The sequence below is a fragment of the Erinaceus europaeus genome, chromosome 1 (assembly GCF_950295315.1).
Source record: "Erinaceus europaeus chromosome 1, mEriEur2.1, whole genome shotgun sequence".
NCBI classification, from domain to species: Eukaryota; Metazoa; Chordata; class Mammalia; order Eulipotyphla; family Erinaceidae; genus Erinaceus; species Erinaceus europaeus.
In genome coordinates, this window is record NC_080162.1 from 73602602 (window position 1) to 73628367 (window position 25766).

The window sequence follows — 25766 nt, forward strand, 5'->3', positions numbered from 1 at the left end:
CCTAAAACCCTCTCCAGCTGGGCTCAGTGGTGCTAGCTATGAGCCAAGGTCCACTGACACAGTGGAATGACAAGGGGCACTAAACATGCTGAGTGCTTCCCACATGCCTGCTCTGCTCTGCTTTCAAAGAATCAGTGACAGGGGTGGGGTGGAGGTCAGGTGATAGCACAGCAGGTTAAGCGCACATGGCACAAAAGTGCAAGGACTGACGTAAGGATCCCAGTTTGAGCCCCCAGTTCCCCACCTGCAGAGAAGTCACTTCACGAGCAGTGAAGCAGGTCTTCAGGTGTCTATCTTTCTCTCCCCTTCTCTGTCTTCCCTTCCTCTCTCAATTTCTCTCTGTCCTATCCAACAACGACATCAATAACAACAATAATAATAACCATAACAGTGATAAAATAACCAGGGCAACAAAAGGGGAAAATATAGCCTCCAGGAGCAGTGGATTTGTGGTGCAGGCACCAAGACCCAACAATAACCCCAGAAGAAAAAAAAAAAAAAAAGAAAATCAGTGACTGGACAGGCTGTCTCTACCCACAATACATATCACTATTGTTAGGTCTTAACAAATGAAGAAATCAGAAACTGGCTGCCTAAGACCATGCAGCTGGTGAGAGGCAGAGCTAGGATTTGAATCCAGGCATCTGCTCCCAAAGCTTACAGTTCTAATCACCCCAAAGGCTTGGATGCAGGATGCACCCTCTAGGATCTTACCTAACCAGGCACACACACACATAAAATCTTTTCAGCTGTGCATAAAGGGGAAAGTGTCAGGGCTAGAGGTACCCCAGGGCATAGATCCATGTAAGATGGTGTAGTCAGGGAAGGCTTCCTGGAGGGGGGTGGGTAGTTGTGAGGAGGTATACCAGGATATTGCAGGATGAGAAAGTAGGGAGCAAACATGCTCAGAGCTCAGGCCACACCAGGTGCAGCTCTGATTCTTGCCCTCTCTTGCTCTGAGACCTTGGGCAGGCTCCTCTGCCCTGGGGAAACTCAGTCTCCTCATCTAGAAAATGAGAATAATAGGGTGTTGTTAGGATTAAAAGGGAATGGATGGATTATCTATGGTAAGGTATTATGAACACTGCCTGGCACACAATAAAATTTAAAAAAAAAAACTAGCCATCCTCCTCCTCATCATCATTCTCACTCTTTTCTAAGATAGGTTCTGTGAGGTGAGGGAAGCCCAACACACAGTGGGCTCTGCCCTAGGAAGCAGTAGAACAATCTAGAAGAAGGAATAATCTAGGTGGAACAGTTTAAGCACCCCAGGCTGGGCCTGCCCCCACCAGGGCAGCCAGAGGGAAACCCTAACCTGGAACAGAGATCTTCTCAGTCAATCCCAAGCTGATTCTGGGCCCCTCTCCCATCACCCCTCTAGGCTTTCTCTCGGTGGGTACAGTGGCTCAGCAGGGCGTCAGAGCAGCCTGGTCCTACAGGGCACAAACTTCAGTACCCGCGACTCGGACAATGACAACTGCCTCTGCAAGTGTGCCCAGATGCTGTCCGGAGGTAGGTGGGGTGGGGGGGAGAGGCAATGAAGCTCCACTTTCCCACAGGTTCACCTGCCCTTACCAATTCGTGCCTTGCCCTACAGGGCCCTTGAGTATCCCATCTCTTCCTAAAGTTAGCACCACTAGTGTTCTGAGGATAAATCCCCTCTGAGGGAGGGCCTCCCCCAACCCTCACCCCATCACTTTCATCCTTAAACCTGATAATTCTCTACCCACCCCCAGACCATGCAGACCAGGCAAAGATACAGTTCCCACCATGATGCAGGCCGTGTTACTCAGGAGGGACAGAGGCCAGAGAGTGGGAGGTGAGAATAATAGAGAGAGAGAGATGAAGAAAAAAAAAAAAAGAAAGAAAGAAAGAAATGCCAGTGTTGCCATGGAGACAGAAAGCTACACTGGGACAGAAGTACAGAGGGAGAGATGCAGAGCATGGAGAGATTGATAGACACAGTGTGTGAGACACAGAGAAAGAGCCAGAAATACAGGCCAACAGGACAGCAGACAGAGACTATCAGAGAAATAAGCATGATTGAGAGTTGAGAGAGAAACACAGAGAAGAGCACAGAGACTATCAGAGAGAGAAAACCCTATGAGAGATTCAGAGTGCAATGAAGACTATGAGAAACCAGTAAGGATGGTGGGGTTGGGGGAGCAGTGAGGAGGTAGAGAGAGAGCTCAAAGGCTGGTTTCTTCAGATATATTGTAAGGGAATGGAGAATTTGGAGGAGAGGGACCTCTGAGGACATACCAGATCTATAATGAGAGCTTTTGATGGGTCCCTTTGCCTTGAAGGAAAAGGGCCAGCAGAATAGCTCACTTGGATTCTGCCATTGCACAGCCCCGGTTCAAGCCCAGCCCCACTGCACTAGAGGAATCTTTGGTGTGATTTCTTTCTCTCTCCCTCTCTGTCACCATCTGAGAAAGTCAACCTGCAACAGTCAAGCAAGGGAGGAAAACAGGGGACATAAGCTGGGGAGAAAGTGAAAAGGTCCGAGAAGGGTAGCTGGAGCCAGGTGCTACACTTCAGTGACCCCAGGCTGAGAAGGGTCTGGAAGTCTTCTTCCCACCTGCCCCCAGGCCCATTCTACTAGCCCAGTCTCCAATAAACTGGCCTCTGGAAGAAGCAATAGCCCTGATTTGGGGGTTAGGCTTGTCTGAGATGCCTGCTCCCCAGAACCTCTCCCTCCCCATCCACCAGGGTGGTGGTTTGACGCGTGTGGTCTGTCCAACCTCAACGGCATCTACTACCCGGCCCGCCACCACGTGCGCAAGCTCAACGGCATCCGCTGGCACTACTTCCAAGGCCCCAGCTATTCGCTGCGTGCCACCCGCATGATGCTGCGCCCTGTGGGCATCTGAGGAGCAGCTGTGTCGGGAAGCTGAGCCCCAGAAGGAGCTGAGATTTCTGTCTCCTGGACAAGCTGGACCCAAATGCAGGACAAGGAACCTTGTCCTGAATGCCCGAGTGTCAGGAGCCTGCCTGAAAAGCTGGCTTCCTCCCAGATCCCCTCAAGTTGTGAAATGGTGGGCATTTGGGGGATTGCTGCCTCTGCAGTATCCCTCTTTCCTCTTCCTTCCTGTCTTTTACGGGAACCTCTCTGCCAGCCTGAGCACTGCAATATCCTGAATGACCTGAGAACAGACTTAACTTGGCTTCCCAAAAGAATACACGATTAGTAGTGGGATTTCAGGCTGGTATTCACAGTTCAGAGTCTGTACTCCCCGAGGGGTGGGGGTGGAGTGGGGGGTGGGCAGTCTCCTGCTCCAAGTTTTTTGGGCTTTGACACGACCTTGCACTTCCTGTTCAAGGATGAAGGGTCTGCATCCACGCCACAAGGGGAATGATTCTACCCACCCTACACTGCCCTCCCCTCCTAGACTCCTAACATCTGGAGCTTATATCTGGTCTCTTGGGACTCCCAGAGAGCTAAGAGGGGTTTCTTTATCCCCCTTCCTTATCCCTGCCCCCCACCCTTGCAAGCCCTAAAATATATCCCACAAAGAAGAACTAGGGGTCTCCTCAAAAAAAAAAAAAATCTATGGCCAAGAGGGGACTGAAACACTAGGCTGCACCATGTGAACAGACAGCCTTCACTGGGGGACCTGTTGCTGCTTGTAACATGGCTTGTGTGCCTTGTAACTCCCATGAAAGGGGTGACTGTTTTCTCCAGATTCACTAACTTGAAAATGAACCCTGTTTATCCCTTTTCTTCTGTCAGGGCTATGGATGCCTTTGGGAAAAGTTCATCCTTATCCCCACCCCCAGATGCAGTCTCCCTTTCTGTCCACATAATGGTCTCAACCTCTAAAAACAATAGAAGAAGAAATATTTCACCAGGTAGGGCATGTGCCTTACCATGAATTGCAACCCAGGTACAAGTCCCAGCACCACAGGGAGGTGGTATGGCCCTGGTGCCAAGGTGTCTCTCCCTCTCTCTGCCTGTCTCCCTATCTGAATGAAAAAGTGGTTCAGATTGGTGAAATTCTGCATGCACAGACCCTGACTCAAAAAAAAAAAAAAAAAACTAGAAGGAATGTTTGGTTAATGCAGACATACCCCATCTCTGAAGAATAGTCTGGGACTAAGTTTCCTGCCTGTGTTGTGGACTGGTGTCCTCTAAGGCTGCCTTGATCCTTAAAATCCTGGTCTCTGCCTAGAGTGGGGAGTTTATGGGTACCCTCAGCACTCCTGGTAAATCCAGCTCAACTCCAGGCAATGTTTGGGACTAGTCCCTGGTCCTTAGTGCCACCCACACTTTCTGCCTTCAAAGGCACAACTTACAGCCCCATCCTGCCTTGTTTAGCTGTGAGACTGTATCTGGAACCCATGGGTAGAAGTGGAGCGTTGGGCCTTTGCCTGAGCTTGAGAGAATAAGATCTGCCTAAGAGCCCCTTCCAGAGGAAGGGGTCAAAGAGGAGTCTGAGCCACCCTGCCACACCCCCAACATCATTCCTCCTGAGGAGACCGCTGCCCTACACGGCCCTGTGCTCGTCAGCCAGCCCCCAGCCCTCCTGACAGCCTTGCCCTACTACAAGGACATACCTGTCTTCACAAGGTCCTCCCTGTGCGAGACTGGGGTGGTGCACACAGGGCGCCTGCATCTCACTGGCTCTGCCCCAGCTCCTGACTGCCACCCCATTCGATCCCCAAGAAAACCCAGCTTGGTCCGGAAGTCAAAGCACAAGGTGGGAATGGTACCACTGCAAGCAGGAAGGAAAGCACTCAGGGGAACATTGCTGCGCACCAGCATTGTCCAGCGGGCCTTGACTTAGCATCTACTGTGTACTGTGAGGTGCAGTGGGCTGGGTGTTGAAATCAGACATCCCTGATCCAACACTTGGACTTAAAGTCTCAATAGTCTTTTCTGTGAAATGACGCGCGTTATGTTGCTCCCTGTTCACTGGTCTCCAGTAAGGAGGAACGGGGGTCATGCAATTAGACTTTTTCACAGAGCCTGGCATGAAGTGAGTGCCCAATAAATATCTGTTCCCAGAGGGGTGAACAAGGTGAGAAAATGGAGTTTATAGATTGACTGCAGAGGAGATGAGGGCAAAGCTGGGAGCCTAGAAACTAAAGTCCTCTAGGTGGGGGGAAGGCCCAAACCCCAATGTGTCCTAGTTGTTCAAAAAGAAGACGGTTTGGTTTACCTTCAGATACCTGTTATTAGATACACATCCTTTCTCCTCCATGCCAGGGATCTTGGGTACAAAGGATACCTATCCCAGGGAATAGGTTGACTCACACACAGGAAGTTTAGGGATAGATTCAGGTGTGGTTCGATCCAGGGGTCCACTCCATCTCTCAGTCCTGTATATGCTGCACTGACTTCTATTGTAATGATGGTTATAGCAACCTCCAGGCTCACATCCTCCTGGTCAGCACCTCTAAGCAAGAGAGCTCCTCTGTTCCAGTGGACCCAGCAAAGACATGATTCTCTCCAACCAGAACTGTCCCATGTCCATCCTTTCACTTTTCACTCTGATTCTGATGGATCAGATCTGAGTCGCATGATCACCTCTTCAGATCTGGGGGTGAAGCCAGTCCTACTTAAGTCAAGTGAACTAGCCATGAGGAAACTGAGGCACTGTTTCAGGAAGCAGCAACATCTCTTAGACTTTAACTCTCTTCTCTCTCCATCTCTGCCTCCTTTCTCAGCCTCCCTGCTCCTAAGGCTTGGGTTCCAGTTTATCTCCTGGTTGTCCCAGACTACAGTGACCTTTGCCATGATCTCAGAGTATCAGACTCTAATTTGCAATCTTGACTCTGTCCCTAGTGGCCATGCCTGGGTCCTATTTTCCTTCTGCACAATAAGGACAGAGTCCCTACTACATCTGGAGACCCTTTTGACAGTGACATTGTCTCACAGTGGCTGCCCACAATGTGCTAACAACCTCCAGGCAGCACAGGGTCCTGTGTGGAGCTGTATGTTGACTTGGCCAGGAGTCCCTGGGGGACACAGCTCACAGAAACCGAATTCAGGGAGATCAGCCTCTTGAGGTGTTTATGCACCATCTGAATCACCTCTCCCTGCATCAGACCAGCATCTTCCCCCGGTTAGTGAAGAAGCTGGAGCTCAAAAGGGGAATGGGTTCCTATTCAAGGTCACACAGCCAGTCACCACCTCCAGTACAGAGGCAACTATGAGCTGCCCCCCTTCTCCAGAGTTCTCCCGAGATATTTTGGCATCTACTGCAAAACACTAGAGTGAGGTATTGTCTACCTATCTATCCCAAGGGCTGGGGAAATATTCTGGAAAGCTTTCCAAGAACAACTCTTTCTTTTTCACTGGCACCTGGTATGTCCTGACAGAGACAACAGAGACAAGTGGACAGAGCACATTACCCGCCCCCCCACGATCTCTAGCAAAGGCAGTTTCCACACCAAAGATAACCACTGTTTGCTCTAGAGACAACAGCCATGGGCGTGGTAGAAGGTGGCCCTTTGCAGTGGGCTGAGGGTGAGCTGTAGCTGGCTTATTTTAGTTTATGGGAATTTGATCCCTTTCCCCAGGTTTTCCTCCTTTCATGACTGTGTGGGCCTCCACTTCTCCCTTTTTAGATGCTTCAAAAGCTAAGAACATTGCCTTGGCAACACCACCAGCAGCATCTTTTAGTGGAACCCTCCTTCAGAGAGTGGATCCTGGCCCAGGCAGTGCACAGCATAGCTGTGCCCCTTTCTCAAGTTGTCTCCCTCTGGAACTGTACTGCTAGGGTCCTCATGTGTCCTGAGGACAAGGACACCCACTAACCTCTAGCTTCTGACATGTTCCTGCCCTCCCTTGAGCCCTTTCTGAGTCTCTCCTTTATGTAAGCACAATGTGTGTATGTGCAAGAGTGGCTCGTGGAGAACTAGTGAGCCCAGTGTGATGATACTCATCCAAGTCCAGTACACTATTCACATATGGATCCATCTATTCTTACATCCATTAATGTTCATGGCAAGTCTGTACTGGGGCCTGCCTGGACCAGATTTGACTGGTGGTGGAGGTGGAGCAGAAATAAGACAGACACCTTCAGTGCTGTCCTCAGAGCTAACTGAGTTTTTGCAAAATATAACAAATACAAAGAAAATAAACAGGAGGTAGACACCATAGATTACAAAGGACACAATTTAGGGTTAACAGGGAAGGCCTCTCTAAGAGATAAGACTTAAACTGAGGTATAGTTAGGTGAGAAAGAGACAGCCTTGGGAAGAACTGAGGAAAGAGCCCACTGAGGGAAGAGCAAGTGCAAAGGTCCTGGGGTGGTCATGGAGAAGCACAAGGAGGCCAGAGCACAGTGAACAAGGTGAGTGTGGGGCAGAGCTTGCTCTCTGAATACTTGCGTCAGAGGTCATCGGCCCACTCCACAACTGACAGGGACTGGATGAACCTCCTTGCTGAACCACTGCAAGGCTGGGGGTGGTTCTTACCCCTTCTAGTTCCAGTTTCCAAAGCTTTATAGCACAGGAGAGATCAGCTCTGTCTAGGAGTCATCAGTTCCTACTAGTATGTAAGTCTGGTAAAATGTCTCTGTGTCCCCTACCTTGAACTGGGTGTCATGAGGCTGGGAAATCAGAAGAAGAAAAATACAGAAAATGCATGCAAAATGGGGAGGGGGTGCCCCCTCCACAGCATCCACAGGTGAGAGCAGGCACGGACTGCAGGCTGCCTCATGGCCCACTCCACATCACTCTCTCTGCAAACTGGATATGTTCCTGTTATTCTCATGTGACATGTGTAGAAACTGGGACTCAGAGGAGTGGAGTATCTTGACTGACTCATACAGTGAATTGGGGTATAGGCCCCAAAACATAGTAGGTTAGAGTGGAAGACAGCTCACCCAAGAGGGTGCTCACATTAGCTTATGCAAAGTGGGGGTTTCACACCTGATACCATATGGGAGCACCCAGCTTCATAGGTAGTGGAACAATGCTATTTTCTCTCTCTCTCTCTCTCTCTCTCTCTCTCTCTCTCTCTCTCTCTCTCTCCACACACACACACACACACACACACACACACACACACTTAACACAGCTGAATAGTTTTCCCCACCTACCTGCCAGCCTCAGCCATAGTGTCTCTCAGTGGACAGGAAGGAAAACAGGACATCAGCACCCCTAGCTATCCAACCCTACTTATCGTCTAACCTCATCCTCATCTTTTACCTGGATGATCCCTGCAGCCTCCCAATCAGTCCACCTCCAGGTTTATTTCTTCCTTATTTATAGTCATGCTGCTCCCCCTGCCTGAAGCCTTCAGTGGCTCCCCAGTACCCTGCACTCAACCTGCGATCGGGACTCTTCATCACCTAGTTCAATTCTCCTTTAGCTCTACTGCTCTGGGGATTCTTTAGCAGGAATTTAGAGGTTTTGGTCCTGACACATTCCTTCTGAAGAAAAGTCCCAGGCATCCATTAGTTGTTTTGGAAAAAAAAAACAAAAAACTGTCCATTTTCACATGACCTTTCTGTTCCTATGATGTGGAATGCAGGGCCCATGATGCAGTAACAGCTTTCTGAAAGTAGTGGGGTTTATTGCCTCAGCTTTCTAGTTCTATAAAGAGAAGGGTCCAAGTCCCACTTCCCTTAGTACAGATAACAGCAGGGCTTCCAAGACCCCTGTGAGGGCACAGTAAGTTGAAAGGCATCTAAGACAGAGTCTGCACACATCTACTCTCTGCCAGGTACTCCGTGGTGGAAGAAGATAGGACCCAGGGAAGTGGAGCCTAGTCAAAACATCACAGAGAGGGATTATAGAAGTGGACCTGGACAAAACTCACCTGCTCAAGAGCATGCTTGCCTTGTTGTTGTTCCCCATGACCAAGGCTAATGGAGAAGAAATGCACACACCAGCAACTGCAGAGTTCATGCTGGCCAGTTTTGAACTCTCATAGGAAATGAAAGACCTGCTGACCTCCCGGATCTTCCTATGATAGGAACTAATACTTCTTTCTGCTTCTGAGCTCCTGCCAGCCCTCCTCTGTAGCACACGTGGCCACAAGCCACCCCCAAGTGCTTCTTGAGTAGAGCCTGGCTTTTTATGTTGTCAGGGGTCCTAGCCTCTACCCCATGCCTGGGAAGGAACAAGCCAGATTTCTCAGTCCAAACTGAAGCATGAGAAAATGTTAGAGAAAACCAGTAGGCCCTTAGTAGGCCAAGACCTTCACCTGCACCCTGATGTATGACAGAGATGTCAGGTCTGGTGTCCCTTAAGCTTGGCTGTGTCTACACAGCACAGGAAAAAAAAAAAAAAAAAAAAAAAAACTGCTAGGTCCTTTCCTCTCCCAATCTTGCTCTCCTCATCCATAAAGTGGGAATGAGCAGCCCAGCCCTGCCTGCTTCACAGGGCTATCATGAAACTCAAGTATGACAATCCCTTCTCTCAACAGATACGTAATGAGTACATACTATGTATTTGTATTAATAAAAGAATGGAGTCAACCCAAATGAAATAAACTGTGGAGCATTTATTCCTGCACAGCAAATGGCTTGGATCTTGGTGGAAAACAACCACCATGCACTTAATTCTATTCATGTGTCAAGAATTCAAACAGGCACTGCAGGGATGGTAGCCTCTGCTCCATGATGGGAGAGCCAGAGAAAGGGAGTATCTGGAAGTTGGAGTGGGACTGGGGAGGGTTAGGGTAGGTGTGGAATCAGCTAGAGGTTCCACTCCTATCACCTGGGCTTTGATAGCAAAGACTGGCATAGCTAGGACTGCAGATCAGGGCAACTCCATGTGCCCAGCTCTTGGGCTCGGGCTTCCTCATAACACAATAACTAAATTCTGAAAGGAAGAGACCCACTCCTTAAGTTTAGAATTCTCAAACAATTGGAACAAAATTACAAGTTAATTACTACCAAACCACAAATTTAATGACAACCATTATTGGTATCTCATTCAAGTTTCACAATCACCTTGGGATGTCCTATATAGGATTAGGTTTGACTTCATCTAACAGGAAACTGAAGTAATAGAGACATACAAATAGAAATTAGAGGAGACTTCCGGAAGCAGAGCTACGAGCAGCAGCAGATCTGTTTCTCTCCTCTCCTCTCCTCTCCCAGATCAACTAGAAATACCAAAGGAGACTACCTGGGACTGAAACAAGACAGGACTAGAATGACTACAGGAACCCACCAAATCACCGGTGAGTGCAAACACACATGGCTGGTGACAGAGAGGAGCCTAGGGAGAGACTAAGTGGCTGGTAACAGTCCAACACTGCTCTATCAGTTGAGACACCAACTCCAGTCTGTCCCACCAACAAGGGGACATCTGAAGGGAGGAGAGGACTCCCCGGAGACTCACCAAGTGCAACTCTGAGTCTCCATTGCTACTGCCCTCAAAATCTGGAGCAGCGGCAAGGAGGGACACTGGGGGACAGAAATCTAACCAGGAAATTCAGGAGAAGACCTATACCTCGGTGGCATAGCTGTGGGGCTGAGAAAGTCTCTTTGCATAACCACCAGACTATCTCTGCCACACCCTGCCTTATCTCTTGGTTAGGAGTCAGTGATTAAGTTAAGAAGCCTACTTATAGTTAGAAACCCTCAGGCTCCCATAGCTTACAGAGAAGAAAAAAAAAGAGAGAGAGAGAGAGAGAGGCTTTTAAATCACTGAGCTCCAACTCAGGGATTAAAATAATATTGAAACAACTCTTAACTTCCACCACTGTGAACCCTTTAATTACATTACTCAGACACAAGCCAATCCAGAAAATAATGATCAGTAATTTGAATAGTACTAAGAGAGGGAACTCATAACAATATACAAAATGGGTAAACCAACAAGAAGAAATATTGGAGAAACGAACCAGGACAAGAGTCCAGCTCAAAGCCCCCGAAAGGGTGAAGCACAAAATAACGAGTTCAACATCCAAACATTAGCTAAGGAAATAATCACAGGAGTGAGTAAAGAGTTTGAAAGGATTATAATCAGAAATACAGGAACAACAAATGAGACTCTGGAAGAAAACACTAACTATCTCAAGATTATTAGAGAGCTGAAAGCTGAAATAGCTGAGCTAAGAACACAACTAGCTGAACAAGATAAAACAATATCAGAACAGGGAAACAAAACAGATGAACTCCAGAAAACAGTAGAGGGCAGAGAGAATAGAATCAATGAGGCTGAAGACAGAATTAGCAAGATCGAGGACAAATTAGAGACAACTAAAAAAGAAGTAAGAGATCTCAAAAAGAAATTAAGAGATGCTGAAAACAACAACAGAGACCTATGGGATGACTTCAAAAGAAACAATATACACATTATTGGCTTACCAGAGGAAGAAAGAGAGGGAGAGGAAGAAAGCATTCTCCAGGCCATAATAGCTGAAAACTTCTGTAGTCTAGACAACATCAAAGACATAAAGATTCAAGAAGCCCAGAGGGTCCCAAACAGAATTAACCCAGACTTCAAGACACCAAGACACATCATAGTTAGAATGGAAAGGAATAAGGATAAAGACAGGATCCTGAAGGCTGCAAGAGAAAAACAAAGAGTCACCTACAGAGGAAAACCCAGAAGATTAGCAGCAGACTTCTCCACACAAACACTACAGGCCAGAAGAGAATGACAAGATATCTATCGAGTGCTCAATGAGAAAGGCTTTCAACCAAGAATACTATGTCCTGCTAGACTGTCATTCAGACTAGATGGAGACATCAAAACCTTCTCAGACAAGCAACAGTTGAAGGAATCAACTATCACCAAGCCTGCCCTGAAAGAAGTTCTGAAAGGTCTTCTATAAACAGTCAGACCATCATAAATAGGACATACAGAACACTCTAAAACTCTAGAAGAATGGCGTTAAAATATCTTCAATCTTTGATATCAATAAATGTCAATGGCCTGAATTCACCTATTAAAAGACACAGAGTAGGAAGATGGATCATAAAACACAACCCAACAATATGCTGTCTACAGGAAACCCACCTAACTCAACAAGACAAACACAGACTTAAAGTGAAAGGATGGAAAACTATCATACAAGCCAATGGCCCACAAAAAAGGGCAGGAACAGCTATTCTCATATCTGACATGATAGACTTTAAAATAGGTAAGATTAAAAAAGACAGGAATGGACACTACTTAATGCTCAGAGGATCAGTCAATCAAGAGGACTTAACAATTATTAACATCTATGCACCCAATGAGAAGCCATCTAAATACATCAAATGTCTACTGAAAGAGCTACAGCAATATATTAACAGTAACACAGTCATAGTAGGGGACTTCAACACCCCACTCTCTCAACTTGACAGATCATCCAGGCAGAAAATCAATAAATACATAAGGGAGCTAAATGAAGAGATAGATAAACCAGAACTATTGGACATTTTCAGAGTCATTCATCCCAAGAAACTGGAATACACATTTTACTCAAATCCACATGGGTCATTCTCAAGGATAGACCATATGTTAGGCCACAGCAGCATCAGCAAATTCAAGAGCATTAAAATCATCACAAGCATCTTCTCAGACCACAGTGGAATTAAACTAACACTTAACAATCAACAAAAGATTAGTAATAGTCCCAAAATGTGGGAGCTCAACAGTACGCTTCTTAACAACCTCTGGGTCAAAGAGGACTTCAAGGAAGAAATCAAAATGTTTCGAGACTTCAATGAACATGAAGACACAAGCTATCAAAATATTTGGGACACAGCTAAGGCAGTACTGAGAGGGAAGTCCATAGCTATACAAGCACACATTAGGAAACAAGAAAAAGCACAAATAAACAGCCTGGTTGCACATCTTAAGGACCTAGAAGAAGAACAACAAAGGAACCCTAAAGCAACCAGAAGGACAGAAATCACTAAAGTTAGGGCAGAAATAAATAACATTGAGAACAAGAAAACCATACAAAAGATCAACGAAAGTAAATGTTGGTTCTTCGAAAGAGTGAACAAAATCGACAAACCTTTAGCCAGACTCACAAAACAAAAAAGGGAGAAGACCCAAATAAATCAGATAGTAAATGAAAGAGGAGATAACACAACAGATACCGCAAAAATTCAACATATCATGCGAGGCTTCTATGAACAACTATATGCCACCAAGCTAGAGAACCTGGAAGAAATGGACGATTTCCTAGATACCTACCAACTTCCAAAACTAAGTAAAGAGGAAGTGGATTACATGAACAGGCCCATCACAGCTAATGAAATTGAAACAGTTATCAAAAATCTCCCCAAAAATAAAAGTCCTGGACCAGATGGTTTTACAAATGAATTCTACAAAACTTTCAAAGAAGAACTAATACCTCTACTTTTAAAAATCTTCCAGAAGATTGAAGACACTAGACTACTCCCTGCCAGCTTCTATGAAGCTAACATCACCCTGATACCAAAAGCAGACAGGGACACAACCAAAAAAGAAAACTAAGACCAATATCTCTGATGAACATACATGTTTCTTCTTCTAGCGTTTGCCCTTCTTCCGTAGCCAGTCAACAGCATCAGGTTGAGCCTGATGTAAAGTTTCGAGACCTCCTTTGAATCTGGAGAGGTGGCAGTCGTTGACTATGTGGGTCATAGTCTGTCTGTAGCCGCAGGGGCAGTTCGGGTCGTCTCTGGCTCCCCAGCGATGGAACATAGCGGCGCACCAGCCATGGCCTGTTCGATAGCGATTGAGGAGGACCCAATCATAACGTGCTAGGTCAAAGCCGGGTTGACGCTTGCAGGGGTCTGTGATGAGGTGTTTGTTCTTTACCTCAGCTGACTGCCAGCTCTGTTTCCAAGAGTCTGGAACAGAGAAGTTCAGTGTAGGCGTAGGGGACCAGATTGGGTGATGAGATGTCAAGCATTGGACAGGGTGGGCGAAGATATCCGCGTATATTGGCAGGTCCGTTAGAGCGTAGACGTGGGAAATGAACTTAGATGAGGCCGCATCCCGACGAATATCTGGCGGGGCGATGTTGCTAAGAACTGGCAGCCATGGAACCGGGGTGGAACGGATGGTTCCAGAAATGATCCTCATGGAGGAATATAATTTGGAATCGACCAAGTGGACATGGGGGCTACAGAACCATACTGGGGCACAGTATTCTGCAGTGGAATAGCATAATGCCAGAGATGATGATCATAGTGTGGAAGTGCTCGCACCCCATGAGGAGCTGGCCAGTCTTGCAATGATGTTATTCCTCGCGCCCACCTTTGCTGCAGTTTTTATGAGATGTTTGTGAAATGACAGAGTGCGATCGAGAGTAACGCCAAGATAGACTGGCTGGGCTTCATGCCGGATTCTCGTATCGCCAAGCTGCACATTAAGCTCACGCGAGGCCGAGGCATGGTGTAGATGGAAAACAGATGATACCGTTTTTTGCAGTGCTAGGAATTAGTCGCCATTTTTTACAGTAATCAGATATCAGAGACATGTCTTTCGTGAGTGTTTCCTCGAGGATGTCAAACTTGGATGCCTGAGTTGCACAGCAGATGTCATCGGCGTCGATGAACTTCCTTGAAGAAGTTTCTGGGAGGTCATTGATGTAAATATTAAATAGCGTAGGAGCCAGAACAGAGCCCTGGGGGAGGCCACTTGAGACAAGTCTCCGTCTGCTAGACTTGTCACCCAGATGCACCCGGAATCTTCTGTTTTGGAGAAGAAACGATATAGTGTTGGCCACCCATGGGGGCAGGCATCTTGAGATCTTGACCAGGAGACCACGGTGCCAGACCATGTCATAGGCTGCTGTGAGATCAACAAAGACAGCACCCGTCTTTAAATTCTTCTGGAATCCATTTTCAATGTAAGTTGAGAGGGCCAGGGCTTCTTCGCAGGTAGATCTTCCTGGGCGGAAACCAGCCTGGGCGGGTGATAGGAATTTCTCTGTAAGATGAGAAATACGTGAAAGAAGCAGCCTCTCAAGGAGTTTGTAACACATGGAGAGGAGAGAAATTGGTCTATAGCTGGCGGCCAGTGTTGGGTCTTTCTTTGGTTTTAAAACTGCTATAATCTTCGCACGACGCCAAACTTTGGGCATAGATTCAGATTCCAAGATGTGGGACAAGAATGAAGCGAGCCACTTCTTTGCCGCGGGGCCCAGGTTAAGAATGAGTTCTGGGGTGATGTTATCATAGCCAGCAGCTGTTCCCAGTTTAACCCTCTTCAAAGTGTCTTCCAGTTCAGACAGTGTAAAGGGAGAGATTTTTGGAGATGGACAAGATAACCGGAAGTGGGATGACCACTCATGGGAAATTTCTCTTTTCCAGACTGGGTCAATCTTAGCACGTCCAACTTGAGTTAGGTGACTGGCCACTGAGTTTGGAGATACAGGAGGATGGGAGATGGGAGGGGGTTGGCTACCGGCACCCAGTCTGTGAAGAAGCTTCCAGGCCTTCCTACTTGAGTGGGTGAAGTTCAGACTTTCCGTGAGTTGTTGCCAGCGGGCTTGGCGTGCTGCATCCAGGGAGGCAATGAGATGGTCAGCCACATCTGGGTCGCCCAACTCATCATACTGCTTTAGTAGTTGCTCGCATTCAGCATCAAGACAAGGCATATAGTTAGCACGTCTCCCACGAGGAATGGCTTGGGAAGCTGCTATGAAGATGGCTTGGCGGAAGCGCCTGTAGGAATCTTCAGAGGGGATAGAGTTAATTGGAATTGCAGGAATAGATTTGTTCGTAAGATCACTGAACAGACGCCAGTTTGCTTTCCGAAAGTTCCATCTTAGTTTCTCCGAGCACAGAATCAGTGGGAGCTGGAGACCAATGTGGATGATAGCTGGGCGGTGATGACTGTGCGGGAAGATCTTGAGAACATACATGTGAAAATACTGAACAAAATTCTAGCCAACCGGATACAGCAGTATATCAAAAAGATTGTTCATCATGACCAAGTGGGGTTTATCCCAGGCATGCAAGATTGGTTTAATATACGTAAATCAATCAATGTGACCCACCACATCAACAAAAGCAAGACCAAAAACCACATGGTCATATCAATAGTTGCAGAGAAAGCCTTTGACAAAATACAACATCCCTTTATAATCAAAACACTACAAAAAATGGGAATAGATGGGAAATTCCTGAAGATTGTGGGGTCTATATATAGCAAACCTATAGCCAACATCATACTCAATGGTGAAAAACTGGAAGCATTTCCACTCAGATCAGGTACTAGACAGGGCTGCCCACTATCACCATTACTATTCAACATAGTGTTGGAAGTTCTTGCCATAGCAATCAGGCAGGAGCAAGGAATTAAAGGGATACAGATTGGAAGAGAAGAAGTCAGACTCTCCCTATTTGCAGGTGACATGATAGTATACATGGAAAAAACCTAAGGAATCCAGCAAGAAGCTTTTGTAAATCATCAGGCAATACAGTAGGGTGTCAGGCTATAAAATTAACATTCAAAAGTCAGTGGCATTCCTCTATGTAAACACTAAGCTAGAAGAAATTGAAATCCAGAAATCAATTCCTTTTACTATAGCAACTAAACAACAAAATATCTAGGAGCAAAGCTAACCAAAGAAGTGAAAGACTTGTATACTGAAAATTATGAGTCACTAATCAAGGAAATTGAAAAAGACACAAAGAAGTGGAAAGATATTCCATCTTCATGGGTTGGAAGAATTGGCATCATCAAAATGAATATGCTACCCAGAGCCATATACAAATTTAATGCTATCCTCATCAAGATCCCAACCACATTTTTTAGGAGAATAGAACAAATGCTATAAATGTTTATCTGGAACCAGAAAAGACCTAGAATTGCCAAAACAATCTTGAGAAAAAAGAACAGAACTGGAGGCATCACACTCCCAGATCTCAAATTGTATTATAGGGCCATTGTCATCAAAACTGTTTGGTACTGGAACATGAATAGACACACTGACCAGTGGAATACAATTGAGAGCCCAGAAGTGAGCCCCCACACCTATGGATATCTAATCTTTGACAAAGGGGCTCAGACTATTAAATGGGGAAACCAGAGTCTCTTCAACAAATGGTGTTGGAAACAATGGGTTGAAACATGCAGAAGAATGAAACTGAACCACTGTATTTCACCAAATACAAAAGTAAATTCCAAGTGGATCAAGGACTTGGATGTTAGACCAGAAACTATCAGATACTTAGAAGAAAATATTGGCAGAACTTTTTTCCGCATAAATTTTAAAGACATTTTCAATGAAACGAATCCAATTACAAAGAAGACTAAGGCAAGTATAAACCTATGGGACTACATCAAATTAAAAAGCTTCTTCACAGCAAAAGAAACCACTACCCAAACCAAGAGACCCCTCACAGAATGGGAGAAGATCTTTACATGCCATACATCAGATAAGAGTTTAATAACCAACATATATAAAGAACTTGCCAGACTCAACAACAAGACAACAAATAACCCCATCCAAAAATGGGGGGAGGACTTGGACAGAATATTCACCACAGAAGAGATCCAAAAGGCAGAGAAACACATGAAAAAATGCTCCAAGTCTCTAATTGTCAGAGAAATGCAAATCAAGACAACAATGAGATATCACTTCACTCCTGTGAGAATGTCACACATCAGAAAAGGTAACAGCAGCAAATGCTGGAAAGGGTGTGGGGTCAAAGGAACCCTCCTGCACTGCTGGTGGGAATGTCAATTGGTCCAACCTCTGTGGAGAACAGTCTGGAGAACTCTCAGAAGGCTAGAAATGGACCTACCCTATGACCCTGCAATTCCCCTCCTGGGGATATATCCTAAGGAACCCAACACATCCATCCAAAAAGATCTGTGTACACATATGTCCTTGGCGGCACAATTTGTAATAGCCAAAACCTGGAAGCAACCCAGGTGTCCAACAACAGATGAGTGGCTGAGCAAGTTGTGGTATATATACACAATGGAATACTACTCAGCTGTAAAAAATGGTGACTTCACCGTTTTCAGCCGATCTTGGATGGACTTGAAAAAATCATGTTGAGTGAAATAAGTCAGAAACAGAAGGATGAATATGGGATGATCTCACTCTCAGGCCGAAGTTGAAAAACAAGATTAGAAAAGAAAACACAAGTCGAACCTGAAATGGAACTGGAGTATTACACCAAAGTAAAAGACTCGGGGGTGGGTGGGTGGGTGGGGAGAATACAGGTCCATGAAAAATGATGAATGAAATAGTGGGGGTTGTATTGTTAAATGGGAATCTGGGGAATGTTATGCATGTAAAAAAAAAAAAAAAAGAAGTAGAAACACAAAGCAGAAATTGACTGAGTTTGGAGTATGGCACCAAAGTAAGAAAGCAGAAGTATACTAGAGTTTGCAGTGAGTACCCTCCCTAACACTTCCTCTCCACTATTCCAAGCTTTGGGTCCATGATTGCTCAACAATTTGTTTGGCTTTGTATGTTAACTCTCTTTTCAATCACCAGGTTCCAGATGCCATCAGGATGCTAGCCAGGCTTCCCTGGATTGAAGACCCCACCAATGTGTCCTGGAGCTCAGCTTCCCCAGAGACCCACCCTACTAGGGAAAGAGAGAGGCAGACTGGGAGTATGGACCAACCAATCAACGCCCATGTTCAGCGGGGAAGCAATTACAGAAGCCAGACCTTCTACCTTCTGCAACCCACAATGACCCTGAGTCCATGCTCCCAGCGGGATAGAGAATGGGAAAGCTACTGGGGAGGGGGTGGGATATGGAGATTGGGCGGTGGGAATTGTGTGGAGTTGTACCCCTCCTACCCTATGGTTTTGCTAATTAATCCTTTCTTAAATAAAAAAATTAAAAAAAAAAAAGAAGAAAATAAGAACTCTTTTCCGCATAAATTTTAAAGACATCTTCAATGAAACAAATCCAATTACAAAGAAGACTAAGGCAAGTATAAACCTATGGGACTACATCAAATTAAAAAGCTTCTTCACAGCAAAAGAAACCATTACCCAAACCAAGAGACCCCTCACAGAATGGGAGAAGATCTTTACATGCCATACATCAGACAAGAGTTTAATAACCAACATATATAAAGAACTTGCCAAACTCAACAACAAGACAACAAATAACCCCATCCAAAAATGGGGGGAGGACATGGACAGAATATTCACCACAGAAGAGATCCAAAAGGCCGAGAAACACATGAAAAAATGCTCCAAGTCTCTGACTATAAGAGAAATGCAAATAAAGACAACAACGAGATACCACTTCACTCCTGTGAGAATGTCATACATCAGAAAAGGTAACAGCAGCAAATGCTGGAAAGGGTGTGGGGTCAAAGGAACCCTCCTACACATCTGGTGGGAATGTAAATTGGTCCAACCTCTGTGGAGAACAGTCTGGAGAACTCTCAGAAGGCTAGAAATGGACCTACCCTATGATCCTGCAATTCCTCTCCTGGGAATATATCCTAAGGAACCCAACATATCCGTCCAAAAAGATCTGTGTACATATATGTTCTTGGCAGCACAATTTGTAATAGCCAAAACCTGGAAGCAATCCAGGTGTCCAACAACAGATGAGTGGCTGAGCAAGTTGTGGTATATATACACAATGGAATACTACTCAGCTATAAAAAATGGTGACTTCACCATTTTCAGCCAATCTTGGATGGACCTTGAAAAAATCATGTTGAGTGAAATAAGTCAGAAACAGAAGGATGAATATGGGATGATCTCACTCTCAGGCAGAAGCTGAAAAACAAGACCAGAAAAGAAAACACAAGTAGAACCTAAACTGGAATTGGTGTGTTGCACCAAAGTAAAAGACTCTGGGGTGGGCGGGTGGGGAGAATACAGGTCCAAGAAGGATTCAGAGGACCTAGTGGGGGTTGTATTGTTAAATGGGAAACTGGGGAATTTTATGCATGTACAAACTATTGTACTTACTGTTGAATGTAAAACATTAATTCCCCAATAAAAAAATCAGAAAAAAAAAAGAAATTAGCTTGGGTAGCAGTTAGCTTTTGATAAATAACAAACCACCCCACAACTCAGTGGCATAAACTCACGATTCATGTCTCTGAGTTGGCAGTTTAGATGGGGGTCAGTAAGGACACGGAAAGAGATTCAGGTCTTGAGAGGAGCTTCAAAGTCACACCTTACATGACCAAGGGCTGAGCACTCAGGAATGGGAGTACTTTAAGGCCCTTATTGCAAAATATTGCCCTCGATTTGTTTTTCTCTCTTGTTAAGAAGTCTGAGGTGCCAACTGAAAAAGTTCCCAGTGACCAAAGGTAGGACAATTTGAGGAACAAAATAAAGTTGTACTGAACTATAACCCAAAGAGTAAAATAAATACCCATTAGTCTATACTCATGTAAATAATGATTGAGTCAGCAAATAGTGAGAAGAAATAAATCTGTCATGCAAAATAGTTTTCAATAATTTACTAAGGTACTCCATCCTTAAGGTTGGGAATATAACTGCCCACTCATTAAGTAAGGACTGCCTGCATATAGCAACCTTATTCCAAAGAGCACAAAATGGAAAGGGGGTCAGGAAGAGAACCTTTATAGTGGAAAGAAAGCTGATATGATCAAAGATCACAGCCACCCTGTTAAATCTTGTTGATAGTGTATGTCCTTGATAAAATGTGCCTGAGAATGCACTTTACCTCTGTGGTCTTTCCAAACATGTAACACATTGTCTTGATCAAATAAAGTCATCAGACTATGGACAAGGAGGCAGATCTGTGGGTAAAGGCATGAGGCCTTGGTTCAGTCCCTAGCACCACATAGGATCTGCTCGCTCTCTCTCTCTCAAAATAACCAGATCTTTTAAGTAAGAAAAAAATGGAACTGGGGAAATAGTTCATCAGGCAGGGTACTTACAACCCAGGTTTGAGCCTGATGCCACATGGAAGATGTTATGACAACAGAAGAAACTTTTGTGCTGTGCTATTTCCCCTGTCTCTGTCTCCTTTTTGTCTATTTCTTTCTCTATAACTTAGTGAAAATAATGACCTGAAGAGATGAGATCATGCATGTACAAGGTCCTAGTGCTACATAAAATAAAATAAAATAAAATAAAATAAAATAAAGTAAAATAGAAAAAAAAAAAAAAAGAGTAGGCATGGTGGTGGCACAGTGGTAGAAAGCAGGAATTCCATGCATGAAGTCCTGAGTTTGATCCCCCAGCACTGCATATGCCAGAGGGATGTTCTGGTTCTCTCTCAATCAGTAAATAGAACTGAAAATGTAAAAGAAATAAAGGCAGGCAGGCAGGAAGGAAGGAAGGAAGGAAATAAGGAAGGAAGGAAGGAAAGGAGAGAGAGAAGAAAGAAAAAGGAAAAAAAAAGAATCAGGTAAGTCTTAATTAAAAGGTATTTTATAAATGCCTGGATAAGAGGGCCGGGTAGTGGCACACCTGGCTAAGTGCACATAGTACTAAGCACAAGGACCTGCACAAGGATACAGGTTTGATCCCCTGGTTCTCCACCTGCAACGGGGATACTTCATAAGTGGCGAAGCAGGTCTGCAGGTGTTTATCTTTCTCTTTCCCTCTCTATCTCCCCATCCTCTCTCAATTTCTCTCTTTTCTATCCAATAAAATGGAAAAAAAATGTCCACAGGGAACAGTGCTGCCACTGAGCCCCAGCAATAACCCTGGAGTCAAAAAGAAAAAATTCCTAAGTAGTACTCCTCAAAACTGCCAACCACATCAAAAAACAGTCAGAAAAACTGTCACAACTAAGAGCTTAAGGAGACATGACAACCAAATACAGTGATGAGATCCTAGAATAGGAAAGGGGCAAAGGGATAAAAACTGAAGAAATCTGAATGAAGTATAATAGACTTTTTAGTTAATATCACTATAGTAACAATGCTGTGACAACAGCGAGCACTAAAAGATAAAAATTGCCATCCCGGCAGTTGGGCGGTAGTGCAGCGGTTAAGCACAGGTGGTGCAAAGCCCAAGGACCGGCATAAGGATCCCGGTTCAAGCACCCGGCTCCCCACCTGCAGGGGACTATCTTCACAAGCGGTGAAGCAGGTCTGCAGGTGTCTATCTTTCTCTCTCTCCCCTTCCTCTCTCCACTTCTCTCTGTCCTATCCAACAATGATATCATCATCAACAACAACAATAATAATAACTACAACAATGGAAACAGCAAAGGCAACAAAAAAGGAAAATGAATAAGTAAATATTTTTAAATTTTTTTAATTTTTAAAAAATTGCCATCCCAGAATACTCCATGTAACAAACTTATCCTGAAAATGTGAGAGATAAATAATAGTATTCTTTTTCTAAAAGATTTATTTGTTTATTTCCTTGTGTTGTCTTTGTTGTTTTATTGTTGTGGTTATTATTGTTGTTGTTATTGATGTTGTTGTTGGATAGGACAGAGAGAAATGGAGAGAGGAAGGGAATACAGAGAGGAGGAGAAAAAGATAGACACCTGCAGCCCTGCTTTATTACCTGTGAAGTAATTCCCCTGAAGGTAGGGAGCCAGGGGCTCGAACTGGGATCCTTATGCCGGTTGCGGTGCTTTGTGCCACCTGCGCTTAACCCGACACACTACTGCCTGACTCCCTCTCATTTTTTGTCCACTGAATTATTTATATATATATTTTATGTATTTATTTATTACTGGATAAAGATAGAGGGAAACTGAGAGAAGAAGGGGAGATAAAGGAAAGAGAAAGAGACACTTGCAGCCCTGTTTCACCACTTATGAAACTTTCCCCCTGCAGGTAGAGACCAGGGGCTTGAACCTAGGTCCTTGCTCGCTGTAATGTGTGCATTTAACCAGGTAAGCCATCACCTGGCCCAATAAAGATTTTCTCAAACCCAGAGAAACTAGAGGAATTTACCACCATCAGAGATCAGCTTTACAAGAACTACTGAGAGGAGTCCCATTAGAAAAAAATGCAACTAGACCACCCCCTAATACCATACACAAAAATAACTCAAAATGGATTAAAAGTTTAGATATTGGACATGAGACTCTGAATTACATGAAAGAAAACATCAGTGAAATACTTCAGGACTATAAAGATATATTTGGAGGGTCAACCCCATGGGCAAGTGAAACTAAAACACAATTAATTAAATGAAATTGCCTCAAATTGATAAGCTTATACACATTGAAAGAAAATTCCACAAGGATAAAAAGGTAGCTCTGCAACTGGGAGAAGATATTTGTACAACACACATCTGACAAGAAATTGATATCAAGCATCTGTAAAGAAAGCATATGACTCAACTACAACGAAGTCCAAGTAACCCCAATAAAAACTTGGCCAAATAAAGGCTTGGAAGAATAAGAAAAAAAAAAAGTGGGCAAAATATTTGAAGATAGTTTTCTATATATATGGATGGCCCACAGACATATGAGGAAATGCTGCCCTTTACTTATCATTAGAAAAATGCAAATAAAAGCCACAATGAGATACCACCTCATACCCATGAGAATGGCCTACATCAACAAAACAGGAAATGACAAATGTTGTCTAGGATGTGGAGAGAAAAGAACACTGTTGGCTGGAATGCTAACTGCTACACCCTCTATGGAAAACAGTATGGTGAATGCTTAAACAAGTAAAAACAGAAATACCTTATGATCCTGCATTACAATTCCCAGGCATATATCCAAAGGACATGAAAACAGTAATGAAAAGGAGCATACACACTCATGTTCATAGTCACTTTATTCACAACTACCAAAGAGTGGAAGCACCCCAAGTGTCCATCAATAAATGAATAGATAAAGAAGTTATCAAACACATATTCAATGGAATACTGCTCTGCAATGAAAAAGATGACATTGTGTTCTTATGAACAAAACAGATGGAACAAGAGATAATTATATTTAGTGAAGTGAGAAACTAAAATACAGCTACTAAACAGTTTCACTCATATGTGGAATATATATGAACTTGCAAAAAAAAAAAAAAAGGAAAATAAGAAGCAAGCAAACTGTTTCTAAGACTTGTGTGAACTATGATGGTTATCTTTGGGAGGTGGGAATATAGAATTTTGGTTGTGGGTGTGGTATGGAACTATATACACTGTAATCTTAGAATCTTAAAACCTACTATTAATCAGAAATTTTAAAAAATGAAGAAAAGGAATGGAAAGGGAAGGGGAGGGAAGGGGAGGGAAGGGGAGGGGAGGGGAGGGGAGGGGAGGGGAGGGGAAGGGAAGGGAAGGGAAGGGAAGGGAAGGGAAGGGAAGGGAAGGGAAGGGAAGGGAAGGGAAGGGAAGGGAAGGGAAGGGAAGGGAAGGGAAGGGAAGGGAAGCAGCTTGGATAGATAGGTCCAAACCAGGCCTGGTACAGTCTCCACAGTGTCATCAATGCCTCAGGTTCCTTCCAGCTTGGTATTGCTGCATCCTTACTATATGGGTTTTATCATCAAGGTCACATCTTGATTCTAGATGGAATTCAATCCTCTTCTTCTAGTGTTTGCCCTTCTTCCGTAGCCAGTCAACAGCGTCAGGTTGAGCCTGATGTCTGCTTGTTGCTGGCTTTGAAAGTGACTGGGATCCATGTGGATTCAGTCGGCTAGGAAGGATCGTCAGTTTCACCAATAAATGGGTACTCACGGGATGCACCACGAGAAGGTCGATCCAATGCATCCCAATGGAATTCAATAATTCCACACTAGTGAGGATGAAAAATTGAGACTCAGAGCAGTTGAGTTATTTACCTGCAGTACAAGAATCAGGCAAAACAAAGGATAGATTTGAACTCAGAAATCGTAACTATCAAGACTGTAGCCCTAACCATTAAATTAAGCTGCCATAGCATCGATGTAACAGTATTAATTAAGTGACATGTGTCATGGTGCTTGGCTAAACCTGAATTGCTACTAGCAGTGTGAATGTTGGACTCTCAGCCATGCTGCAATTTCTTTTGGGTTTGGCACATGCTTCCATCTAACTCTGTGTGCTGGTGACTTTATTCCTCTACCATCTGGCTCTATTTCAACCATGTGGAAATTTGCCTCCCACCCTCTATCTCTGCATCACTTGGCCTCCATTTAGCAGGAATTAATCTTTACATATCAAGGTCACCTCTGCCCTTTTCTCATTACCCAGAGTAAATTACAGAGATAGAGTTTTGTAGTCAAAGTCACAGGCTCTAGAGTCAACCTGGGTTCAAATGTTGACTATCTGCCCAAACTCATTGATTACCTTGTTGCAAGTTACTTAGCTTCTCTGTGCCTCAACTTCCTACTCTGTGAAATGGGATGTCAGTACCAGTCTTAAAGGCTTGTTGTGTGACCTAAATGTGTAATACATGAAGAACATGTAATACATGTAGAACACTGTGTCTGGCCAGTTTTTAAATGTCCATATACAATCTCAGCTAGGATTCAAATATGGCCATTCAGTAATTTAGATATTAAACATATCTGCTTAAGTTACTTTGGGTCATCAGCAAAATAAAAGCAATTAGGGGGCTGGGCAGTAGCACAGTGGGTTAAGCGCACATAGTGCAAAGTGCAAGGGCTGGCATAAGGATCCTGGTTCAAGCCCCCAGCTCCCCACCTGCAAGGGGTCACTTCACAAGCGGTGAAGCAGGTCTGCAGGTGTCTATCTTTCTCTCCTCTTCTCTTTCTTCAGTTCCTCTCTTGGTTTCTCACTGTCCTATCCAACAACAAAAGCTATGACAACAATAACGACGACAACAAGCAGTGGATTCATGGTGCAGAGATAACCCTAGAGGTTAAATAAATAAATGCAATTTAAAAATACATATGGATAACTCATTAGTAATCACTCCCAACATAGTCCTAGATAGAAACTTGAGAAATGACAATTTCAATTGTTTTTTAATCGAACTCTGACTTTAGTATTGTCATGATTTTGTGTTGTGACTTTGTAAAAGCACCTCTTTCTGATT

At 44.4% G+C, this 25766-nt stretch overlaps 2 protein-coding genes across 4 annotated transcripts in view; one reads left to right on the plus strand and one right to left on the minus strand.

The window, feature by feature from the left end:
- The window catches only part of ANGPT4 (angiopoietin 4), a 39314-nt gene extending 35811 nt beyond the window's left edge, over positions 1 to 3503 (plus strand). For both annotated transcript variants that reach the window (XM_007523040.3, XM_060187749.1), the window contains 2 exons: positions 1382 to 1512; positions 2713 to 3503. In XM_007523040.3, the coding sequence (XP_007523102.1) occupies positions 1382 to 1512; positions 2713 to 2873 (292 nt within the window). In that variant the 3' untranslated portion in view covers positions 2874 to 3503. The remainder of the gene's footprint in view (positions 1 to 1381; positions 1513 to 2712) is intronic.
- LOC107522507 (large ribosomal subunit protein uL15-like) overlaps positions 1 to 25766 on the minus strand; it is a 125190-nt gene that overhangs the window by 73490 nt on the left and 25934 nt on the right. The window lies entirely within an intron of this gene.